At 44.5% G+C, this 26,152-nt stretch overlaps 1 protein-coding gene across 1 annotated transcript in view; it reads left to right on the top strand.

Annotated features, from left to right (window-relative positions):
- LOC309618230 (multidrug and toxin extrusion protein 2-like) overlaps positions 1-26,152 on the top strand; it is a 56,655-nt gene that overhangs the window by 19,913 nt on the left and 10,590 nt on the right. The window contains 11 exon segments of the mRNA XM_082371679.1: positions 474-597; positions 2,360-2,457; positions 8,559-8,672; positions 9,562-9,629; positions 15,605-15,750; positions 15,838-15,863; positions 16,169-16,266; positions 16,268-16,314; positions 24,350-24,419; positions 25,589-25,619; positions 25,622-25,720. Coding sequence (XP_082227805.1) covers positions 474-597; positions 2,360-2,457; positions 8,559-8,672; positions 9,562-9,629; positions 15,605-15,750; positions 15,838-15,863; positions 16,169-16,266; positions 16,268-16,314; positions 24,350-24,419; positions 25,589-25,619; positions 25,622-25,720 — 921 coding nt within the window.

Below are 26,152 nucleotides of genomic sequence, written 5' to 3'. Positions count from 1 at the left end.
GGTATGGGGAGGGGCTCGTGCCCATGTTCACCTGCCTGGAAGCTCCCCGAAGCCCACGCTGTTGGGACTTTATGGAGGCGTCCTCACAAGGGCACGATCATTCATTAGCTCCATTTCCAGCCCGTCCCCCCTCTCTGGAGAGTGGGGGTGGGGAGCCTGAAAATCGTGGTGACCGGCCCCCATCAGGAGCCCATCCTGGGTCGCCTCATTAGAACCAAAGGTACTCCTGGAGCTCTTGTAACTAAGGAATTCATAAGGCGTCAGGAGCTCTGTGTCAGAGGCGGGGTCAAAGACCAGATATTAGAATAGGAGATGCTGCTGGTGCGCTCAGCACTGCAGGGACGGCAAGGGTCTTAGGAGCTCCGTGCTGGGACCCGGGGCAGAGACCGATGTATATGTCTCCTGCTCTCTCTCACCACCCAGCTGACTGGCTCTTGAAGTGCTCACGTTCCCTGTTTGCTTGGGGCTCCTAGGGCATCATCACGCCTCCAGTGGTTACCGGCATCGCAGCGAACGCCCCCAACGTGGGCACAAATGCCCTCCTGCTGTACGCCCTGCCCTTCGGAGTCGCGTGAGCAGTGACCCCTCCACCCCCGGGTACCGAGTGCCTGCTGTGTGCCAGCTGGGATGAAGGGGAGGGGGCAGCCCAGGGGGGAATGCCAAGCTGTGTCGATGGGTGGCGGGTGCCCTGGAACCCGGGAGGGAGGAACGGTGGGGCTTAGTCTGGGGAGAGCGGGGAGCTGACACCCGCCCGGAAGAGGGTGACCCCGAGCCTGGGCAGACAGGGAGGGGTGACCCCAGCAAAGGCAGGAGGTGGGCAGAGAGGCCTGTAGGGATTTTCCTGTTGTCCCTGGATTGTAAGGAATGGAGCCAGATTCCGTCTCAAAGAAGCTCGAGCAGGCGGGGGTCACACAGAGTAAGACCTCCTTGGGTGGGTGCCATGTGCTGGTCCCCCCCTCGCTTGAGGCCCCCAGAGCCTGCTTCCTCCGTGTGGCTATCGTGATCTCACCAGCACTCGTGGACCGGGCCTCAGCAGTTTTGAGGTGCTTTAGGGCAGTGTGTTCGTTCTTTTTTTCGGCTGTGCTGCACAGCTTGCGGGATCTTAGTTCCCCCACCAGGGACTGAACCTGGGCCACTGCAGTGAAAGTGCAGAGTCCTAACCACTGGACCGCCAGGTAATTCCCTAGGGCAGTGTGTTTCTTTATAAATGAAAACTGGTTTCGTGGGTCATGACCAGCACTTTGAAAAGTTAAATATATTATGAATGAAATAAGATGAAATAGAATAGAAAATAGAAGGTGGCCTGGGGGTGTTTTTCATGAGACGTTTGCTTCTATGGCATGTGGGTACTGGATAGTGACGGAAATTTAATTCTTACTGTCGGTTGCAGTAAAAAATATATACAAAAGCCGTTAATTGAAGGATTGTGCAGAGTTGGAACACAGACCAATCAATGAAAAAACATTTGTAACACCTTCCAGAAAACCGAAAGAGGCTTTGGCCGTGGGGGAGTGAAGAGTCAGGGGCCAAGTTTGAGAAGCGGTGACATTGACCCACATAAGCATCTCAGCAGGCTTCTCTGAAGGTGAACCTCAGAGACTGTCTTTTAGAAGGTTTTTTTAAACAGATATACAGAGGGCAGTTTGGGAATAGGTGGGTAAGAGGAGAAAAACACAGGAATGGATTAAGAAATGATAAAATGTGAGAACTGGTCAGGAGAGTGAAATGAAAAAATAGAAGAGAATGCAGAGTTCCTGGGTCTCTGTGCCAGAACAGGGCACATTCTATTTGTGGGGATAAAATGTCATCCATTGATAATGCTCTCAGGTTATTTCCCAAGACAAAACAAATTTATTATAATCCTGGGAAATAAAACTACTATGACCTTAGACCAGTTGTTGAACACAGTAGCTGTTTGCCATAGCCTTTTTTTTTTTTTTTTTTTTAATCTGCGCCCGGTCTTAGTTGCGGCATGCATGTGGGATCTAGTTCCCCGACCAGGGATGGAACCCAGGCCCCCATGCATTGGGAGTGCAGAGTCTTACCCACTGGACCACCAGGGAAGTCCCTGCCATAGCCTTTGAACTAAGTATGTTTAAGAATTTATTTGATGGTTTATTTAAGGCTATCAGAACAAGGAAGGGTGATAAGTCTTTATGTCCTTTTGCTTTACTAGTAGCATTGGGTTCTTCCACAAAAATTCAATCTTGATGAAAAGAAAACAAATCTATTATAAGTGGATCCAGTGTTTAAAAAGAAGATAGTCCAGGAGCTCTGGGCTCATCTAATGACTGTGAGAGCAAAAGCTTATTATTTGGGAGGAATGTACTCCGGGTGATGATAGCTTTTTCTCCTTCAGAGGATCTGCCTGGGCGAACACCACTTCCCAGTTCTGCCTGTCTGCTCTTCTCTTCCTGTACGTGTGGTGGAAAAAAATCCATGTCAACACCTGGGGAGGTAATGAGGACATTGATTTCTTTCATTTTTTTCTTTTCTTTTTATTTTTTTATTATCTTCTTTTATTATTTTTTTCAAACCCTTGTGTCGAGGGCTGACTTTCAATAGATCGCAGCGAGGGAGCTGCTCTGCTACGTACGAAACCCCAACCCAGAAGCAGGTCGTCTATGAATGGTTTAGCACCAGGTTCCCCACGAACGTGTGATGCATGACGGGCGAGGGGGCGGCCGCCTTTCCAGCCGATTTCTTATGTTATTTATTGTTCAGAAAGATGTGATTCTGGTCTCTTAATTTTTTTTTTTCCTCAGAGTTTTTTTGTTTTTATCTTTTGGGAAATTTAAAAATTCTATAAAATATTTAAGTTACTGAAAATATAAAAGTTACAGGTTCAACATGAGAATTTTTTTTTTTACATCTATGAAGGCAGCTTTTGTTCATAGAAACCTACTAGTTTGTAAGAATTAATATTAAATGAGTTAAAATTGCAAATACAAAATCCTAGTAGCTGTTTCTTGCAAATCAGTCTGCTCTGTTAAAGTGAAGTTTGATTAATGTCTTATCAAATCACATGAACAGATGGAACTCAAACAATCAGCACCACTTTCAACTTAGCTAAATTCCCTTAAGTATCCTAACATCCATTTGTAAATTTAGTAAAATAGATCTGTTTTTGTTTTCTATTTTTTGAATTGTGGTAAAATATAATATATGTAATGTAAAATTTGACATTTTAACCATCTTTAAATGTACAATTTAGTGCCCTTTAGTACGTTCACAATGTTATGCAACCATCACCACTATCCATTTCTAAAACATTTTTATCTCTCCAAACAGAAACTCTACCCATTAAGCAGTAACTTCCCATTTTCCCTCTGCCCAGCCCTGGGTAACCTCTAATCTACTTTCTGTCCCTTTCTGTTGATCTTGTACCTGACACTTTGCTGAAGTGATCTGTTCTTTCTAGGAGCTTTCTTGTGGATTCTTTGGGTAGGTATAGGATGGTGTCATGTGTGAAGAGAGAATTTTACTTGTTCCTGTCCAGTCTTTTTTTTTTTTTTTTAATTTATTTTTGGCTGTGCTGGGTCTTCGTTTCTGTGCGAGGGCTTTCTCTGGTTGCGGCAAGCGGGGGCCACTCTTCATCGCGGTGCGCGGGCCTCTCACTATCGCGGCCTCTCTTGTTGCGGAGCACAGGCTCCAGACGCGCAGGCTCAGTAGTTGTGGCTCACGGGCCTAGTTGCTCCGCGGCATGTGGGATCCTCCCAGACCAGGGCTTGAACCCGTGTCCCCTGCATTGGCAGGCAGATTCTCAACCACTGTGCTACCAGGGAAGCCCTTTTTTTTTTTAAAGAATTCTTTTTTGTGTGTGTGTGTTTGTTTTTAAATTGATTTATTTTATTTATTTTATTTTTGGCTGCATTGGGTTTTTGTTGCTGCACGCGGGCTTTCTCTAGTTGCGGCGAGCGGGGGCTACTCTTCGTTGCAGTGCACGGGCTTCTCATTGCGGTGGCTTCTCTTGTTGCGGAGCATGGGCTCTAGGCACACAGGCTTCAGTAGTTGCAGCACGCGGGCTCGGCAGTTGTGGCTCATGGGCTCTAGAGCGCAGGCTCAGTAGTTGTGGCACATGGGCTTAGTTGCTTCGCGGCATGTGGGATCTTTCCGGACCAGGGATTGAACCCGTGTCCCCTGCATTGGTAGGCGAATTCTTAACCACTGTGCCACCAGGGAAGCCCCTCCTTTCTAGTCTTGATGGAAAGGAACAAGTAAAATTCTTTTCATTACTCTTTAAAATTTAGGTATAGTGATTTTTTTTAATTAATTAATTAATTATTTTTGGCTGTGTTGGGTCTTCGTTTCTGTGCGAGGGCTTTCTCTAGTTGTGGCAAGCGGGGGCCACTCTTCATCGCAGTGCGCGGGCCTCTCACTGTCGCGGCCTCTCTTGTTGCGGAGCACAGGCTCCAGATGCACAGGCTCAGTAGTTGTGGCGCACGGGCCTAGTTGCTCTGCAGCATGTGGGATTTTCCCAGACCAGGGCTTGAACCCGTGTACCCTGCATAGGCAGGCAGATTCTCAACCACTGCGCCACCAGGGAAGCCCCGTGAATTTTTGATATTACATTAGTTTCGGGTGTACAATATAGTGATAGAAAAATTTTATAGATTATACTCCATTTATAGTTATTATAAAGTATTGGCTATATTCCCTGTGCTGTACAATATATCCTCGTAGCTTATTTATTTTATACACAATAGTTTGTACCCTTAATCCCCTACCTTTATTTTGCCCCTTCCCCTTCCCTCTCCCTACTGATAACCCCTAGTTTGTTCTCTGTATCTGTGAGTCTATTTCTGTTTCATTATATTCACTTGTTTGTTTTATTTTTTAGACATATAAGTGATACCATACAGTATTTGTCTTTCTCTGTCTCACTTATTTCATTAAGCATAATACCCTCCAGGTCCATCCATGTTGCTGCAAATGGCATTATTTCATTTTTTTTATGGCCAAGTAATATTCCATTGTACATACGTATCACATTTTCTTTATCCATTCCTCTGCCGATGGACATTTAGGTTGTTTCCATGTCTTGGCTATTGTGAATAGTGCTGCTTTGAACACTGGGGTGCATATATCTTTTTGAATTAGTCTTTCCCTTATTTTTTGGATATATACCCAGGAGTGGGATTGCTGGATCATATGGTAGTTCTATTTTCAGTATTTTGAGGAACCTCCATACTGTTCTCCATAGTGGCTGCACCAATTTACATTTTCACCAACAGTGCAGGAGGGTTCCCTTTTCTCCACATCCTTGCCAACATTTGTTATCTGTGGTCTTTTTTGATGATGGCCATTCTGACCTGTGTGAGGTGATATCTCATTGCAGTTTTAATCTGCATTTCTCTTGATGATTAGTGATGTTGAGCATCTTTTCAGGTGCCTGTTGGCCATCTGTATGTCTTTGGAAAAATGTCTATTCAAGTCTTCTGCCTATTTTTAAATCGGATTTTTTTTTAATTAAAAATTTATTATTTATTTTTGGCTGCGTTGGGTCTTCATTGCTGTGCATGGGCTTTCTCTCTTTGCGGTGAGTGGGGGCTACTCTTCATTGTGGTGCATGGGCTTCTCATTGCAGCGGCTTCTCTTGTTGTGGAGCACGGGCTCTAGGCACGCAGGCTCAGTAGTTGTGGCTTGCGGGCTCCAGAGCGTAGGTTCAGTAGTTGTGGCGCACGGACTTAGTTGCTCCGCGGCATGTGGGATCTTCCTGGACCAGGGCTCGAACCCGTGTCCCCTGTGTTGGCAGGCGGATTCTTAACCACTGCACCACCAGGGAAGTCCCAGGATTGTTTGTTTTTTGATGTTGAGTTGTATGAGTTCTTTGTATATTTTGGATATTAATCCCTTATCATATATATGGTTTGCAAATATCTTATTTTGTTTATTTGGGTCCTCTCTCTTTTCTTCTTGGTGAGCCTGGCTAAAGGTTTATCAGTTTTGTTTATCTTTTCAAAAACCAGCTCTGGGTTTCATTGACCTTTTCTATTGTGTTTTTTTTTTTTAATCTCTCTTTCATTTATTTCCACTCTGATCTTTATTTCCTTTCTTCTGCTGACTTTGGGCTTTGTTTTTCTTTTTCTAATTTTTTTAGGTGGGAGGTTAGGTTGTTTATTGGAGATTTTTCTTGTTTCTTGAGGAAGGCCTGTATGGCTATAAACTTCCCTCTGCTTGTGCTGTATACCATAGATTTTTGCAGTGTTGTGTTTCCATTTTCATTTGTATCAAGTTATTTTCTGATTTCCTCTTTGATTTCTTAATTGACCCATTGGTTTTTTAGTAGCATGTTTTTCAGTCTCCATGTGTTTGTTCTTTTCCCATTTTTCTTTCTAAGTTGTTTTCTAGTTTCATACTATTGTGGTTGGAAAAAAATGCTTGATACAATGTCTGTCCTCTTACATTCGTTGAGACTTGTTTTGTGGCTCAGCATGTGATCTATCCTGCAGAATGTCCCATGTGAACTTGAAAAGAATGTGTATTCTGCTGTTTTTGGTTGTAATGTCCTGTAGATATCTGTTAAGTCCAACTGGTGCATTGTGTCATTTAAGACCACATTGATTTTCTGTCCATTGATGTAAGTGGGGTGTTACTACTACTATTGTATTATTGTCAGTTTCTCCCTATATGTCAGTATCCATTTAACAATTCTCCATGCTCCCTTCCCCCAGTCCCTGGCAACCACTGTCTTCCTTTCTGATTCTGTGAGTTTGACTACTCTTGATATCTCACATAAGTAAAATTATACAGTATTTGTCTTTTGTGCCTTTTTGTCTTATGTGTTAGCATAATGACCTCAAGGTTCATCCATTTTGTAGCATGTGTTAGAATTTCCTTCCTTTTTTAAGTTTGGATAATATTCCATTGTATGTATAGACCACATTTTGCTTATTTATTTGTCTGTGAATGGACATTTGGGTTGCTTCTACCTTTTGGCTATTGTGAATAATACTGCTATGAACGTGGGTATACAAATATCTCTTTGAGATCCTGCTATCAATTCTTTTATACATATATATATCCAGAAATGATTTTGCTGGACCATATGGTAGTTCTATTTTTAATTTTTTGAGGAACCACCATACTGTTTTCCCATAGTGGCTGCATCATTTTACATTCCCACCAACAGTGCACAAGGCTTCCAGTTTATCCACATCCTCACCAACACTTGTTATTTTCTATTTGTTTGTTGTTTTAAAGCAGCCAACTGATGGGTGTGAGATGATATCTTATTGTGTTGTTTTGATTTGCATTTTCCTAATGATCAGCGATGTTGAGCGTTTTTAAAAAATGTGCCAGTTGGCTATTTGTGTATCCTCTTTGGAGAAATGTCTGCTCAAGTCCTTTGCCTATTTTTGTTTGTTTGTTTGCTTTGTTTTTTGTTTGTTTTTTTATTTATTTTTTGGCTGTGTTGGGTCTTCGTTGCTGTGCGTGGGCTGCCTCTAGTTGCGGAGAGCGGGGGCTACTCTTCGTTGTGGTGCGCGGGCTTCTCATTGTGGTGGTTTCTCTCGTTGCGGAGTGTGGGCTCTAAGTGCACAGGCTCAGTAGTTGTGGCACGTGGGCTCAGTAGTTGTGGATCGTGGGCTCTAGAGCGCAGGCTCAGTAGTTATGGCACACAGGCTTAGTTGCTCTGTGGCATGTGGGAACTTCCCAGACCAGGGCTCGAACCCATGTCCCCTGCATTGGCAGGCGGATTCTTTTTTTTTGCATTTCTCATTTTTTTTGACAGAAAAAGTTGCTCTTGCTGTACAGATTTTAAAAAACCAAAATGCCTTTAAGAAACGTGAAGAAAAGTTGGGGGGGAGGGGGCCACAACCTCACTGGGAGGCCAGGAGGAGCCAACCAATTTCAACTCGGCAGGCGGATTCTTAACCACTGCGCCACCAGCCTTTGCCCATTTTTTAATTGTTGTTGCTGTTGAACTGTAGGAATTCTTTCTATATTCTGGATATTATGATATCCAGATAGCCTTTTCAGATAGAATATTTACTAGTATTTTCTCCTGTTCTGTGTGTTGCCCTTTCACTCTGTTGATTGTGTCCTTTAATGCCCAGAAATTTTCAATTTTGATGTAGTTCAGTTTATCTAGTTTTACTTTAGTTGCTTGTGGGCACAGTGGAGTTCAGATCTAATCATACTGCCATGTGTACGCCCAGTGTTCTGCTTTTCCCTATAATATCCATCTATCATATTTTACTTTTCTAGCTCCCTAGTGATTGTATCCTTGATGCCCCCATCATCCCACAAGCGTACCGGCCACAGGGATACCTATGTGGTTTCTTATGGGACTCTGCACAAGTTTCTCTGCTGTGTATAACGGGAGTGAAACGTGTGGGTCATAGGGCATATACAGACTTCAGTTTCACTACATTTTGTCAGCTCTGTTCCCACCATCTCAAACTCTGGGCTTGTTGACCTCTTTAAAATATCTTATTTTTCCAGTGAACACTGGTTCCTCCTGATCTCTGAGCTTTTGGTGGAGGCACGTGTGTGAGATAGAATTGTTGGTATCAGACTGTGGAAAAGTAAATGCTGTGTTCTTCCCTGTCCTCCAGGTTGGACCAGGGACTGTTTCCAGGAGTGGGGCTCCTTCATCCAGCTGGCCATACCCAGCATGTTCATGGTGTGCATTGAGTGGTGGACCTTTGAAGTCGGAACCTTCCTTGCAGGTTGGTCAGCAGTTCAGTGGAAACCTGTCAACAGCCTGGTTAATCATGTCTACAGAGCTTTTCAGGAGACCCAAGTTTGCTTCTCCTTCCTCTTGGTTTCATCAGGCCCTCATGGAAGATTTCAGTACAGGTTTCACTCCTCATCCAACCGTAAGCACACTGTTCAAGTTGGGTGAGGCTTTGTGCTACCCCACTGCCTTTCATTTTGTAGCTTTGAAAGGGACGTTTGCTAAGGTCATGGAGCGACCTGCCAAGGTCACAGAGCAGGAGAACAAAGCCCGAGTCTAGGTCTCAGGACTCTTTGGCCATCCTGTGGCTCAGCCGACTTTTGCTAGGCATTGTGCCAAGATCCTAGGGCATTTACAGAGTGACTGATTTTGCTCTGTTTTAGCCTCACTCTGTGTTTCTTTCCGACCTAGAACAATTTCGGTCACGGGCATTCACCTTAGCCGTCCACTGCTAGTGAAGGAATAGAGAAAACAGCAGAGACAGAGGGTAATAATACTTGATCTGAAAGTTTCTGTGGACACTGGAATGCGTTAATAGTCCCATCACTTCTCATGGAGTTCCACTGCCCTCTGTCCTTCGCTCCACACTGCGGCCCCCCGTCTCCCTGAAGGATGACCTGCACCCCGGCGCACCGCATGGTTTTCTACTTAAGCCCCGTGTTTTGTTCCCTGGTGAAATGGGGGCTTCTGGAATGAGCCTGTATCCCATCTTAGCTGCTGAAGTTCTTGGATGCTTCCTGAATGGGGTTCTCCTTGGCACAGAAAGTGAATTCTGCCATGGGATTATGCTTCTGGGGGCAATCTTGACTTCTCTTAAATTACATTAGGTTCTAGCTTCATAAGGAAAATGTTCACTTTACTCCACTTCTTGAACATTTCAGGATTGATGAGCATGACAGAGCTTGGAGCCCAGGCCGTCGTTTATGTACTGGCTTCTGCGGCCTACATGGCAAGGCGATGCCGTGCTGTCCACTCGGAGAGTTAGACGGTACGAGGGGGGAGCGCAGCTGGAGAAGCAAGCGTGGATTTTGGAGCCAGACACACCGCTGGGTGTGGGTCCTGGCCGTGCTGCTTCCCAGCTCTGTGATGCCGGGCTCATTACGTAACCTTTCTGAGCTTTACTTTCCTCATATACACAGTGGGAAAAAAATAATACCTACTTGGCAGGTGAAAATTAAGACAAAGCTTCTATAAAATACCTAGCACAGCGCCTGGCGTGTCTATTGGAGATAACGGAGTTTACTGCAAATAACCTGGTGCTGGGATACGGTGGGGCATAAGGTGCAGACGGTCCCTGTCTCGTGGCTGGTGGGCTGGCGTGGAGATAAGCAAACAGATGAATAAGAGCATGATATAGACATATAATATGTACCATAAAAGAAGCAAACAACAAAAAAAAGTCTAAGATGTATGAAAACAGAGACAGACACCTTTTTAGATAGGTGTTTAGGAACGGTCCTCCTGAGTTGCTGTGTAAGCGGAGACTTGAAGGGTGAGAAGGTGCCAGCCCGGGAAGCCCATGGTCAGGGCTGACCACACAGGCCCTGAGATGCAGGGATGCAGGAGAGCCCTTGCACGTTCAGGGACCTGACACGAGCCTGGTTGAGGGGTTCGCAAGGACAGAAGCTTCTTGCCGCTGTGTGGAAGCTGGCTTGGAGGACAGGTGTGGGATGGGAGGCGGGAAGGAGGCTGTTGGAATCGTCGAGGGGAGCAAGTGGACGGCGGCTGGTGGTGGAGGAGGGGCAGAGAGGCTGAGTTAGTGATGCCGTCGGGCAGAGCTGAAGTGACAGGACCAGGGTTTGGATGTGGGAGGCTCGGCAATGCACGGGAAGAATCACAAATGCCTCCAGGGTTTCGGGCTTGAACAACTGCGTGGGGTCATGCCTTTTACCTTCTGAGGCTTTCTGAATATTCCAGTTCTGCACATATAGGCCCTTTGTTCCTTGTTTTTGAAAAACAGATGCCATCTGGGCAGTAGGATGAGGGGCCATTGTTGTTTCCGTTTACATTTTTTTTAGTCTTAGAAGTGAAAGAAGGACTTAGTGGGGATTGATGTGGTCGTGTAGGAGTGAGCAGGGAGGGTGTCTAAGGGCAAACCCCAAGACACAGAAGTCAGCAGCAGAAGGAGACCCCCACCAAGAGCCAGGCCCGGGCAGGTGTGGAAGGGGGGTGACCCCGAGAACAGGTCGTGGAAGAAGCCGGGTAGAGGGTGGGAAGGGTCCCTTGGATGTAGGGTCATTGGAGACGTTTTGGAGTGATGAAGAGCAGGAGCCAGATGTGGGCACTGACCTTCTCGGGGATGAAGAAGCAGAGGCTGCTGGGAGTCAGTTCTGTCTAGAGGATTGGCTGTTGACGGGGGAAAGATTCCATCAAGGCACGGTTTGGTTTTGCTTCTGGTTTTATTTTTTTATTTTTTAAAATTAATTTATTTATCTTTGGCTGCATTGGGTCTTTGTTTTGGTGTGCGGGCTTCCAATTGTAGTGGCTTCTCTTGTTGCAGAGCACGGGCTCTAGAGCGCAGGCTCAGTAGTTGTGGCACACAGGCTTAGCTGCTCCGTGGCATGTGGGATCTTCCCGGACCAGGGATCGAACCCATGTCCCTGCATTGGCAGGCAGATTCTTAACCACTGTGCCACCAGGGAAGTCCTTGCTTCTGTTTTTAAATGGTAGCCCTGGAGTTTGTTTGTTTTTAGTGTTTTTATTTATTTGGCTGTGTTGGGTCTTAATTGCAGCATGCGGGCTCTTCATTGCGGCATGTGGGCTTCTCTCTAGTTGTGGTGTGCAGGCTCTAGAGCACATGGGCTCAGTAGTTGCAGCATATGGGCTCTCTAGTTGTGGCATGCAGGCCCCAGAGCACGTGGGCTCTGTAGTTGCGGCAAGCGGGCTTAGTTGCCCCGCAGCATTTGGGATCTTAGTTCCCAACCAGGGATCAAACCCACGTCCCCTGCATCGGAAGGCGGATTCTTAACCACTGGGCCACCAGGGAAGTCCCGTGGAGCTTGTTTATAGGTGTGCAGTAAACCGAAGCTATCTGCCAATTCTACCTTATCTTCAGATCTTCTGTTTTTCTACCTGTTCTATCACAGGCTTCATTTTTTTTTATTAATTTTATTTTTAATTGTGGTAAAATACACATAATGTAAAGTCTACCATCTTAACTACCATTTTAACTGCCCAATTCAGTAGTGTTAAGCATATTTTGACTGTTGTACAGCCAATCTCCAGAACTTTTTCCTCCTGCAAAACTGAAACTCTGCCCATTGAATAATTCCCGTTCCTCCTGCCCTCAGCCTCTGGCAACCACCATTCTAGTTTCTGTTTCTTGTCCCAGGCTTCCCTTTGTTAAGAGACTCTGAAGCAATAAGTGTTCATTATTTTTATGGAAAAAAAACAAGTCCCCTTAATGGTGAACTTACAATAAAAATGATAAAATACAGAGAAATAATCCACCGAGAGCAAGAGTTAACAGATACAGTAAACAGGAAAGTTAGAGTTTGGAATTTGAGATGATGGTATAATAATCAGAGAATAGAAAAGTCGTATGTTCAAAATCATTCAACATAAAAGAAGAAATTGAAACCCGAAGAATGATATTTGGAAAAGAACCAAGTAGGATTTTAAAAAATTGAAAATATAGCCACAGAAATTTAATACTTCATAGATTAGTTAAAACTGAAAAATCAAATAATGAACTTGAAGATAGGTCTGTGGAAATTCCCATAATAAAACAAAGGCATGTAAATAGATGGAATTAGATACTCAGACCAATGAAATAGAGAGCCCAGAAGTAAACCCTTACATATATTGTCAAGTGATTTTTGACAAAAACAACTGTTCCTGGGAAAACTGGATATCCACATGCAAAAGAATGAAGTTGGACCTTACCTAACACCATGTGCAAAAATCAACTCAAAGTGGATCTAAGACTTAAAACAATAAAACTCTTAGAAGTATATACATAAGGCAAAAGCTTCACAACATTGGATTTGGCAATGATTTCTTGGATATGACAGCAAAGGCACAGGCAACAAAAGAAAAAAGACAGTTGGACTTTATAAAAATTTTATAATTTTGTGCATCAAAAGACAGTATCAACAGAGTAAAAAGGCAACCCACAGAATGGGAGAAAATATTTGCAAATCACCTGTGTGATAAAGATTACTAATCAGAATATATAGACAACTCTTAAAACTCAATAATGAAAACCAAAACATCCTGATGTTAAAATGAGCAAAGGACTTGAATAGATATTATCTCCAAGGAAGATATACAAATGGCCAATAAGCACATGAAAAAATGCTCAGTATCACTGATCATTAGGAAATGCAAATCAAAACTACATTGAGATACCTCCTCACACCCATTAGAATGGCTACTCTCGAGAAAAAAAAAATAGAAAAAGGAAAAGAAACAGAAAATAAGTGTTGGCGAGGGTGTGGAAATACTGGAACCCTTATGTAGTGTTGGTTGGAATGTAAAATGATGCAGCTGCCATGGGAAAACAGAAAAATGGTAGTTCCTAAAAAATTAAAAATAGAATCACCACATGACCCGGCAATTCCACTTTTGGATGTATACGCAAAAGAGCTGAAAGGAGGATCTCAAAGAGATATTTTCACACTCATGTTCACAGCAGCCTTATTCACAAGAGCCAAAAGGTGGAAGCAACCCGAATGTCCTTCCACAGATGAATGGTTAAACAAAATGTGATATATACATACAATGGGGTTAATCATTATTTTAAAAAAAAAGGAAGGAGATTCTGACACATGGAACAGTGTGGATGAACCTTGAGGACATTATGCTAAATGAAATAAGCCATACATAAAAAGACAAATACGGTACAAGTCCACTCATGTGGTACTTAGACTAGTCAAAATAATAGAGACAGAGAAGAAGCGTGGTTGCCAGGGTCTGGGGGAGGGGGGAGTGAGGATTTATTGTTTAATGGGCCCAGGGTTTCAGCTTTAGGAGATGAAAAGAGTTCTGGAGATGATGGTGGTGATGGTTGCACAGCATTATGAACGTATTTAATACCATTGAAGTGCGTACTTTAAAATGGTTATAACGGTTAAAAAAATACACCACATAGTAATTACTGGAATGAGAAGGGAAGAAATGGCTAACATGGTAAATTTCACGTTGCGTGTATTTTGCCACGGTAAATACAAGTGAGAAAAAGTAGAACTGGAACATGTGAAAGATGTAGACCCATTATATATCTTATACCTAGTAGGAATTCCACAGGGAGAGGATAGAGACTGGCGGGGATGCCGTATTCAGAGACCTTTGATGAGAGACAGAGACCATTAGATAACTGAAGTAAGACATGAATCTGAATATTCAACAATTATAATGAACATTTTATTGGAGATTCGAGCCTGTGCAATTAGGCAAGAAAAGGAAAATGCATTGATTTATAAACTAAATGGCTGACATGGCTTTCCTGTCCTGTTGTTTGTGGATTTTTCTCCAGCAGACCTCTCCCCTGCGTGGGAAGGATCAACAGGCGGCTCAGTACAGAGGTGGGATCTGTCACGTGACATCTTCACTTAAGGGCTTATGGGTGGGGAGCAGGGAGCACAGTCCTGACCGCCCCCACTGCCCCACCCCACCTCCCATCCCCCAAGGCGAGAAGGGCTTGGCTCTGAGGCACTCACACCACCAGTTGCTGCGCAGTGAGTCTGAGAGGGAGGGCCGGTGGGCAGTGGGGTCTGGTCGTGCTGTCTGTGGCCCTGTCGTGAGTCCCCAGGACTGCTCATCATTGCCTCCTGGGGCCCCCGTGGGAGGAGCGAGTGGGATGTAGCCTTTTCCTCTTCCTCATCTGGACTTCGGCTTCCTGTTGTCCTTTCCCTCTTCCAGAAGCTCATCAGCTCGCTTAGTCTCAGAGTTGTTAATGAGTTTCTTCTCTGTTAAGCATCTTTACTGACATTTTAGTGGCATTTGGGGAAGGAAGGGGGTTAAGCATGTGAGCTGGCCATTCATCCTGAGCTGAAGCCAATATGTATACTTTGAGCCCACAAGTCTTGTAAATTTTTATATAGTCAGGTCCATTGTTTTTCAAGTTCTTAATCTTAACAATTTTTAATACATATTTTTTATCAACTTCACTTAGGCTGGTTCTCAAACAGCAACAAATTAGACGGCTCTCAGGAGGGTGCTGCTTCTAGTAGGAATAAGAAGTTAAAGCTGACACGTAAATTACTGAAGGCAGACCTGAGAACTGAAGTCGGGTTACTACACAACCCGTGATTCACAAACAGCCCCCGAGGGCAGCACCGTCATCACAGGAGAACAACCGACGTGACCCCGCAGGTTGAATAATGGTCTCTGTAAGAAGCAAGCAAGCTTACAGCTTCAGATTTCCATAACCAGTACTTAAAATAAAGTTTGGGCATCTACTATGAAAGGCCATAGTTCGATTTGATGGGTAATTAAGACATAGGAATGTTGGACACATAACGTATGGTGGAGTCAGATTTCATCAGCTTTTGCGGAATTCCTACAGTGTGCCAGGCTTTGTTCTAAGTGCTTTTTTCACATGATTCATTTCACTTTTACGACTGATTTATATATTTATAGTTCATTAAATCTTGTAGAATGTAGCAAAGGTGAATTGACTCTTGATAGTGTATGTTTAGCTAATAAGGGAGGTGCTTTGCCCTCAAATCCAGCATCTGTAAGAGGTTCTGCTCTGATGCCTCTGATGGGGGCAGCGGTCAGGGCAGCTGTTACGCATCTGTAACAGCGGGTGAGGCCAAGCCACTTGTTTCCAGTCACACGGCAAGGACGTACTGGAACCGGGTCTAGAACCCGGAGCTCTGGCTGTCCCGGGTTTCCGCGCAGGTAGACTCTAGTGCACTGATACTCTGCTTTTCAGACCCTCTGACTCCTCCTCGTGATTCTGTGATCATTCATTTCTAGGTGCCTCTAGGCCTTGGCGTGGCAGCCAGCGTCCGGGTGGGCGGTGCCCTGGGGGCGGGTGAGCGCGGCACTGCTGCTCGCTGGCCGCAGCTGTGTCGACGGTTAGAAACACAGATCACAACTTCTCTAGGAACTGACTTACATGTGTAAACTCAACTGAAATCTTTCTTCTTTATGCTCACTCCTGTTTACTCAGTTAAATAAAGCTCCTAAATATGATTTTCTGTTATTAGGTACCAACTAAATACTGTTCCACTTGGTACTAACAGGAATCATTTCAGAGGCAGTTGTTATCATGTGCAGGCTTATTTCTGACCAGAATCTGTGTGCCCAGCTCTCCAGGTTCCTGGATCACTGACCCTTGGGCAGTATGAATGTTCTGGCATCTGAGCAGTTAGAGAAGATTCTGATTGGGTTGTCATCTTATTGAACATCTTTTCTATGAGTCTCCCTTAGAAAAAGAAGTTAGAATCATCTGACCTTAGGTGCTCTTTTCCTAGACAGTAAGAAGAAACACTTTAAATTATTACATTTCTTAAATCATTGACACAGATATCTCATGAGAAGTCAGTATGAGGATTTATCACACTCGGGAGGATTTTCATTTCCTGTTGTTTCGTCTGTATTTTCCAGGTGTTTGCGCACTTGTAACGGGTATCTTAACTTGCCGCTTTAAAGGACGTGGTTGCCTGTGCATTTACCAGTGGCAAGTATGTACCATCTTCTAGGAGGACATTTTTAGTTTTATGCTTTCTTTCTTTACTATACTTTTCTGACTCTGAGAGGTGAGTAGCATTTTACTCCATAGGAAAATCTGTAGTGCAGCTGGGAGTGAATTTGAACAGGTTTGAATGAAGGAAGCCCATGGGAACCCCCCTCCACCCCTCCAATACCCAGTTCATTTATCAAACGCAAGTGGGCTTTCTCTTGTGCTCAGTGTGTTTTTGCTCAGAGATACACAGACAAAGCACATGGAAAAACCTCATCCCCAGAAAGGCACCTCCAGGGCACGCTGGCAGCAAGCACGCCTGAATCATCTGGGCAGTGTTTGCATAAACCACTGACCCAATCTTAGGTTGAATTTTACTGCATTTTCTGTAATGATGTGTTTGCGTAATTATTTAGATGCAATAAAGTGTCTTGAATAAACCAAATCCTTATGAAAAAGCTTCAGTAATTTGCACCAGTTGCCTCAGATTATGCTTATGGAGAAATTCGGTTTTATTACAAGTGTGCTCTTCTAGTTTCACCCAACCCCACTGGTTTTAGACCAGTGCTTAAATATATTCTTGTAAAATCTTAGGGCTAGGGAGGTGGTCAGATGGAGGCACAGGAACTAGATTTACCCTCCTGCCTTAAACAACTAAAAAACCAGACAAAATCTGTATTTTAAAAAATGGCTTTCAGACATTGGACCACAGGCAGGCCAGATAAATCCCTGAGGAGAACCCCGTGATTGCCCCAGCTTACTGTGAGGGAGTTTCCAGGACAAAGTACAGACGGGGGCCCTGGCAAAGCCCCCCATCTCCTTGGGTTGGGGAAATGGAGTTGGGAGTGGGTAGGCTGTGTGGCGAGTTCCCAGGCAGAGTCCCAGAGCAGGGAGAGCGCCCAGAGAGTGCTTTGGAGATCTATGGAAGCTCTCCCTCAAGTCTTCAGCTGACCACTGAGCCGATTGTGCGTGTAAGGGTCCTACCTGAGGCCAGGGGAGTGGGGTGAGGGGCAGGAAGGAACACCTGAAAGGAGCACGCAGAACAATTCTTGAAGTTCATAAAGGGTCGGGAAGAGTTTGTGTTCCCACCACACGGAATGAACAAAACCTCGTAATGCATGGGATGGCTGGTGGAGTTCTCAGAAGGACCTTGCCTCAGTACAAGGAAAATTAGCCCTAGAATGAAGGCTGCTCTGGTTCCACCTAACAAAGCTTAAAAGCAGACTTCGAAAGGATCACATTGTTTGCAAGAAATTTAACTGTATTACAGCTCAAGAGTACTTAAATTATTACAAGAACATGCAGTATTCAACAAACTAAAATTCACAATGTCTGCATCTAATTAAAAATTACCAGGCATACAAAGGAGCAAGAAATTAAAATCCACAGAAGCATCAATCAGTTGAAACCAACCCAGAAATGAAACATATGATAGAATTAGTACACACAGGTATTAAAAATTTTAATAACTATGTTTTGTATTTTCAAGAAGATAGAGGAAAACATGAGCATGCTGAGGTAAGACATCAAAGATTTTTTAAAAAACAAATTGAACTTATAGAGCTGAAAGAAAATGTCTGAAATGAAAATATATTGGATGAGAGTAACAGGAGATTAGATAGTGTAGAAGAAAAGATTAGTGAACTTGAAGGTAGAGCAATAGTACATATCCTAAATGAAATGCAGTGAGAAAAAAGACTGGAAAAATATGAACATCAGTGAGCTGTGATTGGCCTAGAAAGGCTGTAACTAGAGTTCTCAAAACAGAGAGAGGAGAGGGGACAGGAAAAAAAACTTGAAGAAATAATGGCAAATCTTTCTAAATTTGATAAGATATTAGAATTAAAGAGATCTAAAAGGCTATTTGATGTAATCACTCATCTTATATATCAGGATTCCTCCAAAACATCCTTGCCAGGTTGTCCAACTTACACTTTCATAACCTCAGTGGTGAGGATCTTGCTACCTCTGAAGGCAGGTTTGATTCTCAGGACACCTTCCTTTTTTTTTTTTTTAAATTAATTAATTAATTTATTTTTGGCTGTGTTGGGTCTTTGTTACTGTGCGCGGGCGTTTTCTAGTTGCGGCGAGCAGGGGCTACTCTTTGTTGCAGTGCATGGGCTTCTCATTGCAGTGGCTTCTCTTGTTGCAGAGCATGGGCTCTAGGTGCGCAGGCTTCAGTAGTTGTGGCTCGCGGGCTCAGTAGTTGTGGCTCACGGGCTCAGTAGTTGCAGCTCATGGGCTCTAGAGTGTGGGCTCAGTAGTTGTGGCACATGGGCTTAGTTGCTCCACAGCATGTGGGATCTTCCCGGACCAGGGCTTGAACCCGTTTCTTAACCACTGGGCCACCAGGGAAGTCCCAGGACACCTTCCTTATTTTGAGCTGAAATGTACCCATAATTTTCACCCACTTATTCTGGTTCTTGTGCTTGTAGGAATCTAAATCCATTTCTGAGTTACAGCCTGCAGATATTTGAAGGCACCTCTCATGCTCTCTTCTCCATGGTAACCGTCTGAGATTCCTTCACACATTTCCCATGGAATGTGATTTTGAGTCTCCACTGTCTTGAATTCATACAAACCTGAAGGCAGTGCTCTTAGCTCCACTTAGAGCAGAACTATGTCCACTGTACCTCATTCTGCCTGATGGCCTTCTGGTGAAGCATTAGGTTTTTGGTGGCTGCACCACACTACGTCTGTGGAGCTGATTGCCAGTGTGCCCCCGACCAGCCCTAGCATCCACATCCTGCCCTCCTCTGGTTATCGTCTTGAACCCAAATGCAGATCCTGCTTTTGTACCCATTCGTCTTTATTTTCTTATTTTTTGACTCATCTTGACATTTTGGGTTCCTAATTCTGTCCGTGACAGTATTTCCTATCCTTTTTAGCTTCCGGCATCTGTACATGGGATACATGCTTGTATATCTCCATTTCCTCCTCTTTTGCCTAACACTCTGGCATCTTCATTATAGTGTTCTCGCCCCCCAGACCCTAGCAGCATCCCGGCTGAACTCAGTATCCATGTGGATGAGCTGTCCAGTGCCCCAGTCCTCACCCCAGTAACCTCTGCTCTCCGCAGGCACACTCTCCCGTGGTCATGCTTGGGGCTTTGTCATTATGCAACTGTTCCAGCTCTGGTCCTCAGTTGGCCACAACTCCAACGCTTCCAACAGCCATGTCTACTTAAGAGGATTCTTCAGCTGCTTGGGCTCTCCAGTCTGTTGACTCCTCTGGTCCTGCACTCTTTCTCAATCCATCATGACATTCCTGCCTTTACGCCTTCCCTTATGTAGCATAGGTGCCATGGCTCATTGTTTGAGGAACTCCTGAATCCCTTTGGCCCTCCTGTGTGGCAGAACCCCAGCCTGGAGGAACCCAGGTGCACACTGTCTGTGTCAGTAGCGCATCACTTTGGAAAAGTCATGGAAGAGGGTATGTTGGTTCCACTAGAAACTTATGACCACAGTTAGACCCTCAGCATTGTCCATCTTGCTTTTCCTTGGCCATCACACTGTCCATCACTGCAGTCCATATTACACCTTCTCCACTCTCCTCAGACCACTGACCCCTCTGTACCACCCTCAGCCATCACTCTCAGCAAATGACTTGCCTCCCCCTTGAGTTTATCCTGTTTGGAGTTTGTTGAGTCTCTTGGATTCATGTCTTTTATCAAATTTGGGAAGTTTTCAGCCATTCTGTCTTCAAATATTTTTTCTGTCTCTCTCTCTCACCTCTGGCACTCTCATTATGTGTGTGTTGGTATATTTGATGGTGTTCCAACAGGTCTTCATTTTTCTTCATTCCTTTTTCTTCATTCCTTTTTCTTTCTGTTACTTAGTCTAAATAATCTCAATTTGTTTACCTTAAAGTTCACTGATTCTTCCTTCTGCCAGCTCAAATCTACTGTTGAGGCCCTCTAGTGAATTTCTCATTTTATTTTTTGGATTTTTCAACTCCACGGTTTTTATTTTTTATAATTTCTGTCTCTTTATTGATAGTATCTATTTGGTGAGGCATCATTCTCATACTTTCCTTTAGTTCTTTAGACATGGTTTTCCTTAACTCTTTGAATATATTTGAAATAGATGATTTAAAAGTATTTTAGCGAGTCCAAAGTCTGTGCTTCCTCAGGGACAATTTTTATTTATTCATTTTTTCACCCTGTATATGGACCATACTTTGTTGTTTCTTTACATGACTCAATTTTTTGTTGAAAACTAGACATTTTTTGATATTTTGGGTTTTTTTTTAATGGAAGTCTAGTTGATTTACAATGTTGTGTTAATTTCTGCTGTACAGCAAAATGATTCAGTTATATATATATATATATATATATATATATATATTCTTTTTCAGATTCTTTTCCCTTATAGGTTATTACAAAATTTGACTATAGGCCCCTGAGCTCTACAGCAGGACCTTGTTTTTTATCCATCCTATATATACTAGTTTGCCTCTGCAAACCCCACACCCCCACTCCACCCCTCCCCCACGGCCACTGTATGTCTGTTCTCTATGTGAAAACTAGACATTTTAAAATATTATAATGTGGCAATTCTGGAAATCATATTCACCCCCTCCCCTGAGTTCTTGTTGTCGATGCTCTCGTTTGCTTAGTGACTTCTATGAACTATTTCGGTAAAGGTCTGTATTCTTTGTTGAGTGTGGCCACTTAAGTCTCTGCTGCATTAGCTTAGAGGTCAGCTAATGATTGGACAGTCTGCATCCCAAACATCTCCCAGTCTTTGCTGACAGGCTCTCTACATGCATCAGGTTCACCTTCAACACCCAGCCAGGCAGTTTACAGCTTGGCCTTAACTCTCACTTCCTGTTCATGCAGAGTCTAAAGTTCAGCCCCAGGTGAGAGCTTAGGCCCTTCCTGGTCTTTCTTGAGCCTCTGTGCAGCCCTAGGCAGGCGCGTGGCCTTCTAGATCCCCAGTAACATGTCAGAGCTTTCAGAGTGAGCCCTGATACACCCCTAATCCCCAGCCTTTCCTACCAAGCTGGTTGGTTAGTCTGTTGTTTGCCCTGTTTCCACTGCCTCAGGAAGCAGCAACTAGAACATGTGCCTGTAAATTTTTTTTAAAAATACATTTATTTATTTATTTTTGGCTGTGTTGGGTCTTTGTTGTGGTGCGCGGGCTTCTCACTGCGGTGGCTTCTCTTGTTACGGAGCACGGGCTCTAGGCATGCGGGCTCAGTAGTTGTAGCTCGTGAGCTCTAGAGCGCAGGCTCATTAGTTGTGGCACACGGGCTTAGTTGCTCTGTGGCATGTGGGATCTTCCCGGACCAGCTCGAACCCGTGTCCCCTGCATTGGCAGGCGGATTCTTAACCACTGCGCCACCAGGAAAGTCCCGCCTGTAAATATTTTTGACAAACAATCTCCTAAAGGTCAACTTTAGCACCGGGCAGTTGGAGCCAGATGAAATAAAAGACGGCCTTTCGGGGGGGGGGGTCTTCTAAGGAGCCACCAGACAGGTGGCCTTTTGTGACTTAGTAACTATAATTTGGGAATGAAACTTAAAGAGTTCGACCCACTCTTCCTCCTCCAGCCTTGGAAGTACGTGTGGGCTGTTACTTTAAGGTTACTGCTGAGCTGGGAGCAGGGGATGACACCACAGAGCTATCATTACCAAGATTCAGCCACTTTTCTTGAATGTGGGCTCCCCAAGTAACTGCAAGCCTTTGGTTAATTTCCATAGTTCTGAAACAGTCAACTCTGACAATATTTGCCAGTTGTGACAATCTCCTTTTCCCTATTTTCCTGTTTCTCTGTATGCTTTGTAAATTTTTGTTAAGAACTGGACGTTTTTAATATTGTACTGTGATAACTCTGGAAACCAGGGTCTCCTCCCTCCCCAGGCAGTGCTGTTCTTGCTTTTTGTCATTGCTGGTCTGCAGTTCTCCCATTCGTTTGGTGACTTTTCTAAACCAGTTTTTACAGAGACTGTGTTCCTTGTCATGTGTGGTGTCTGCTATCTCCGCAGTCAGCCAATGGCCCAACAGTTTTTTTTTTTTTCCTTTCTTCTTTTTTTTTTTGGCCACACAGCTTGCAGATCTTAGTTCCCCAACCAGCGATTGAATCCGGGCCACAGCAGTGAAAGCACCAAGTCCTAACCACTGGACCCCCAGGGAATTCCCAAAGAAGAGTTTCTTAAAAGTTTATGTCTCCTTAAATTACTCAGCAGGCACTGCCTGGGAAGGCACTTCAGCCCAGAGGGGTTAAGACAATGGGCCTGCCTCTCTGTCAGTCCCAGAAATTTTATTTTTCTGGAAATCTTTTTTTTTCCTATAAATTTATTTATTTTTGGCTACATTGGGTCTTCGTTGCTGTGCGCGGGCTTCTCACTGCGGTGGCTTCTCGTTGCGGAGCACAGGCTCTAGGCACGCGGGCTTCAGTAGTTGTGGCACGTGGGCTCAGTAGTTGCAGCACGCAGGCTCAGTAGTTGTGGCTCACGGGCCCAGTTGCTCTGCAGCATGTGGGGTCTTCCTGGACCAGGGCTCGAACCTGTGTCCCCTGCATTGGCAGGTGGACTCTCAACCGCTGTGCCACCAGGGAAGTCCCTTTCAGATATTCTTTTTGTCCTTGGCTGTGCTTAGGTGCAGGTGAATCTTTTATTCTGCCTGGCACTTTGTAGGCTTTCCGTCTCAAGCAGTGGATTTTTCTTTAGCTCTAGGAAATTTAGATAAATGATAGAATTTATGGATTAATTTGACATGTGTCTTTTCTGTGGTTATCTGTCTGTATTTTCGGATATTTCCTCAGATTTACCATTAGTCTCTAGCCTTGTCCATTTCATTATCCAGTCTTTAAGTGGAATGCTGTATTTTAGTGTTCATATTTTTCATTTCCAGTTACTTTTCCCAGTTGCTCTTTTTCCTTAAATGCCTACTGTTTATGAATATTTCTAAGAATAGGAATTATAATTTTTAAAAGTTTCTCTCTTGCTCATTGCATTCTTTCTGTTTCCTTTTGCGTCAGCTCTTCTGCCTGCTCATTTTGGTCCTTTTTTTGTGCTGTTGATTTTCTTCAGTGTTTGCTGCATGTTGGTTTAATGTTGATACTTGGGAAGGAAGGACCACATTGTCACTTTGAATAGTAGAGACGGTGCAGGGTTAGCTGACGCTGCCGTCCTGGGTCTGCTCCGTGGAGGAGGTCATTGGCTTTGGTGAGCGGGTTGCCTGTGGGTTCTGCCTGAGTTGGTGGCACCTGCTGGCTAACGGTCTTCCCCACAGGCTGAGGGGAGGGAGGCCCGAGCTCTGGGGGGAGCACCGCCGTCTGTTGTGTGTTTTGCATCCACACTGGCTCCATGGTGTAGGCCTGCGGTCACCGCCACTCTGCTGAGTCGTTCTCCCCGAGCCCCATGCGAGGCCCTCGCCAGACAGACCTCCCAGCACAGCTGCCAGAGCTCAGGGCATCCCCAAGGAGGCAGATGTTTTCTCTGCCTTGAACACTGGCCTCCAGCTGCATTTTTGAGGAAGACTCCCAGCCACAGGGGAAGATTACCCTTCACAGGCTGAAACCTGCTGCTTTTTCTTCCCAACCCTTTTTTTTGTTGTTGTTGAATTTTTGAATTTTATTTATTGTTTACACAGCAGGTTCTTATTAGTTATCTGTTTTATACATATCAGTGTATACATGTCAATCCCAAACTCCCAGTTCTTCACACCACCCCCCACCCCGCCACTTTCCCCCTTTGGTGTTCATACGTTTGTTCTCTACATGTGTGTCTATTTCTGCCCTGCAAACCAATTCATCTGTAACCAACCCTCACATTTTTATACTCATCAACAAAACTTTAAGAATTATGCTCTGTCGTGGCAGCCTAGCCCACGTCCCTTTCGACCTAAATTCTAACTGGTGACATTGAAGTTAGTGAGGTCTTATCGTGTCCTCATTTTATCAAATAGGGAAGTAGTATGTGGACTGAGTTGACTGGTCGGTCACTCTGGCAGGTTCGTCCGGCCAGCAGGTGATTAGTGCTACACTGAACTGTGAGTTCTGGGTCACTGACTCTTTCTTTTCCTCCAACAGAGATGTCATGTCTCTTGGGAGCCAAGTGATGCCCATTTCTGCTCCCTTTCATCTGTTTGATGCACTTGCAGTGAGTATTTGCAGTGCTCTTACCTCTGTGTACCATATGCAGCACGATTTTGTTTTGTGTGTCTAGTTTTGAGTTGAATGCCCGTGGTTACATTCCTGAAAAGCGGGAGCTCTTGCCTCGAGCAGCCACAGCCACGTGCGGGACAGACAGGTTGACTGAGAGCGTAGCGTCTCAGGTGGGAGGGGCCTGAGTTAGCCAGCCTCCCCTACCTCACCTGGGGCTGGGTGCTGTGTGTGACTGCTGGCCACGTGGCGACACCTCCAAGGCGGGCCGTGCTACCTCGGAGTCCACTCTGACCTCTAGAAGGTCCTTCTCCCGGCTGACCTTCTCTAGGTTTACAGGTACTTGAAGACCCTTCTGCTAAACCCTGGAATCATCCCTTGAGGCTTCTTCCTGGTTTCAGCAATTAGTCCTCATGACATGATTTCTGGGTCCATTTGCCATCCTGCTTTTCTTCCCAAGGGATTCCTTCTGCTGTGTCACACTCACTCTGAAGATGTGGTGCCCACGACTGGACACTGGCCGTGGCAAGAATGTGACAGAGAGCAAGACGGTCATCACCCCTCTGGCTCTGGGCATTTTTGAAGCCTAACTGGATTAATATTTTTCAGCCATGATATCAGACTAGTTTCTGCTGAGACTTCCATCAATGAAACCTCTACATTATTTAAAACTATGCTTTTATGAACTATTTTTAAATAGAGATTTAAATGCTGTTACTTGGTGGGTTTCTGGATGAAAGCTGCTGTAGTTGTTGTTAACGTAACTTTAAAAAAAATTATTTGGTTGTGTGGGGTCTTAGTTGCAGCTCGCAGCCTCCTTAGTTGTGGCCCGCGGGCTCCTTAGGTGCGGCATGTGGGCTCCTTAGTTGCGGAATAAGAACTCTCAGTTGCGGCATGCATGTGGGATCTAGTTCCATGACCAGGGATCGAACCCAGGCCCCCTGCATTGGGAGCGCAGAGTCGTATCCACTGCGCCACCAGGGAAGTCCCTTAACATAACTTTAGAAGCAAATGTTCTCCTTTACCTCTTACATAAGGTGTGGTCCCTGTCTTGAGATAGGGTATGTGACTGTATTCAGAGCTGTGAAATACCAGGTTGTGTTGTGACCTGATGTGATGATGACACCTGAGTGACTGCAACACTGGTTTTGGTTTTCCTCTCTTTAGGGCACCTCTGGTGGAGTCCTGAGAGGTGCAGGAAACAAAAGATGGGTGCCTTCCTGAATGCCATTGGTTATTACGTTTTTGGTTTTCCCCTTGGAGCATCTCTGATGTTTGCTGCTAATCATGGGAAAATAGGTATGTGTCTGATTCCTCGGTGACTTACCTCAAATCTCACTTGTCCTGTTAAGATAAACTGCTTGAGATACAAACCAGTTGTCTGGAAAGTGACCCCTGTGGAATAGGAAAAATGATTTTCTCCCTACAGAGTTATTTTGTATATAGAAAATACAATTTGTATATTCGGTATATGAAAACAATGTGTGTATTCAGTATACAAAAACACTGGAAATGTCAACTTGAAGGAAATAAACATGACCCTGCCCTCAGGATGAGACCAAGATTAAGTAATTACACAATTATTCCATTAGGGTTAAGTACTGTGAAAGCTGTGATCTCCTATGATGGCCTGGAACAGTTCCCTGAGGTCGTAATGCATTAGCTTAGTCCTGAGATGTGACTAGAATCACCTAGACGAGGTGACCACAGTTTGTTGAAAAACGATTCTTT

This window comes from Balaenoptera borealis, assembly GCF_965194805.1.
Source record: "Balaenoptera borealis genome assembly, chromosome: 20".
NCBI lineage: Eukaryota > Metazoa > Chordata > Mammalia > Artiodactyla > Balaenopteridae > Balaenoptera > Balaenoptera borealis.
The sequence above is the reverse complement of the archived record's forward strand: the minus strand, read 5'-3'. Positions and strand labels throughout refer to the sequence as shown.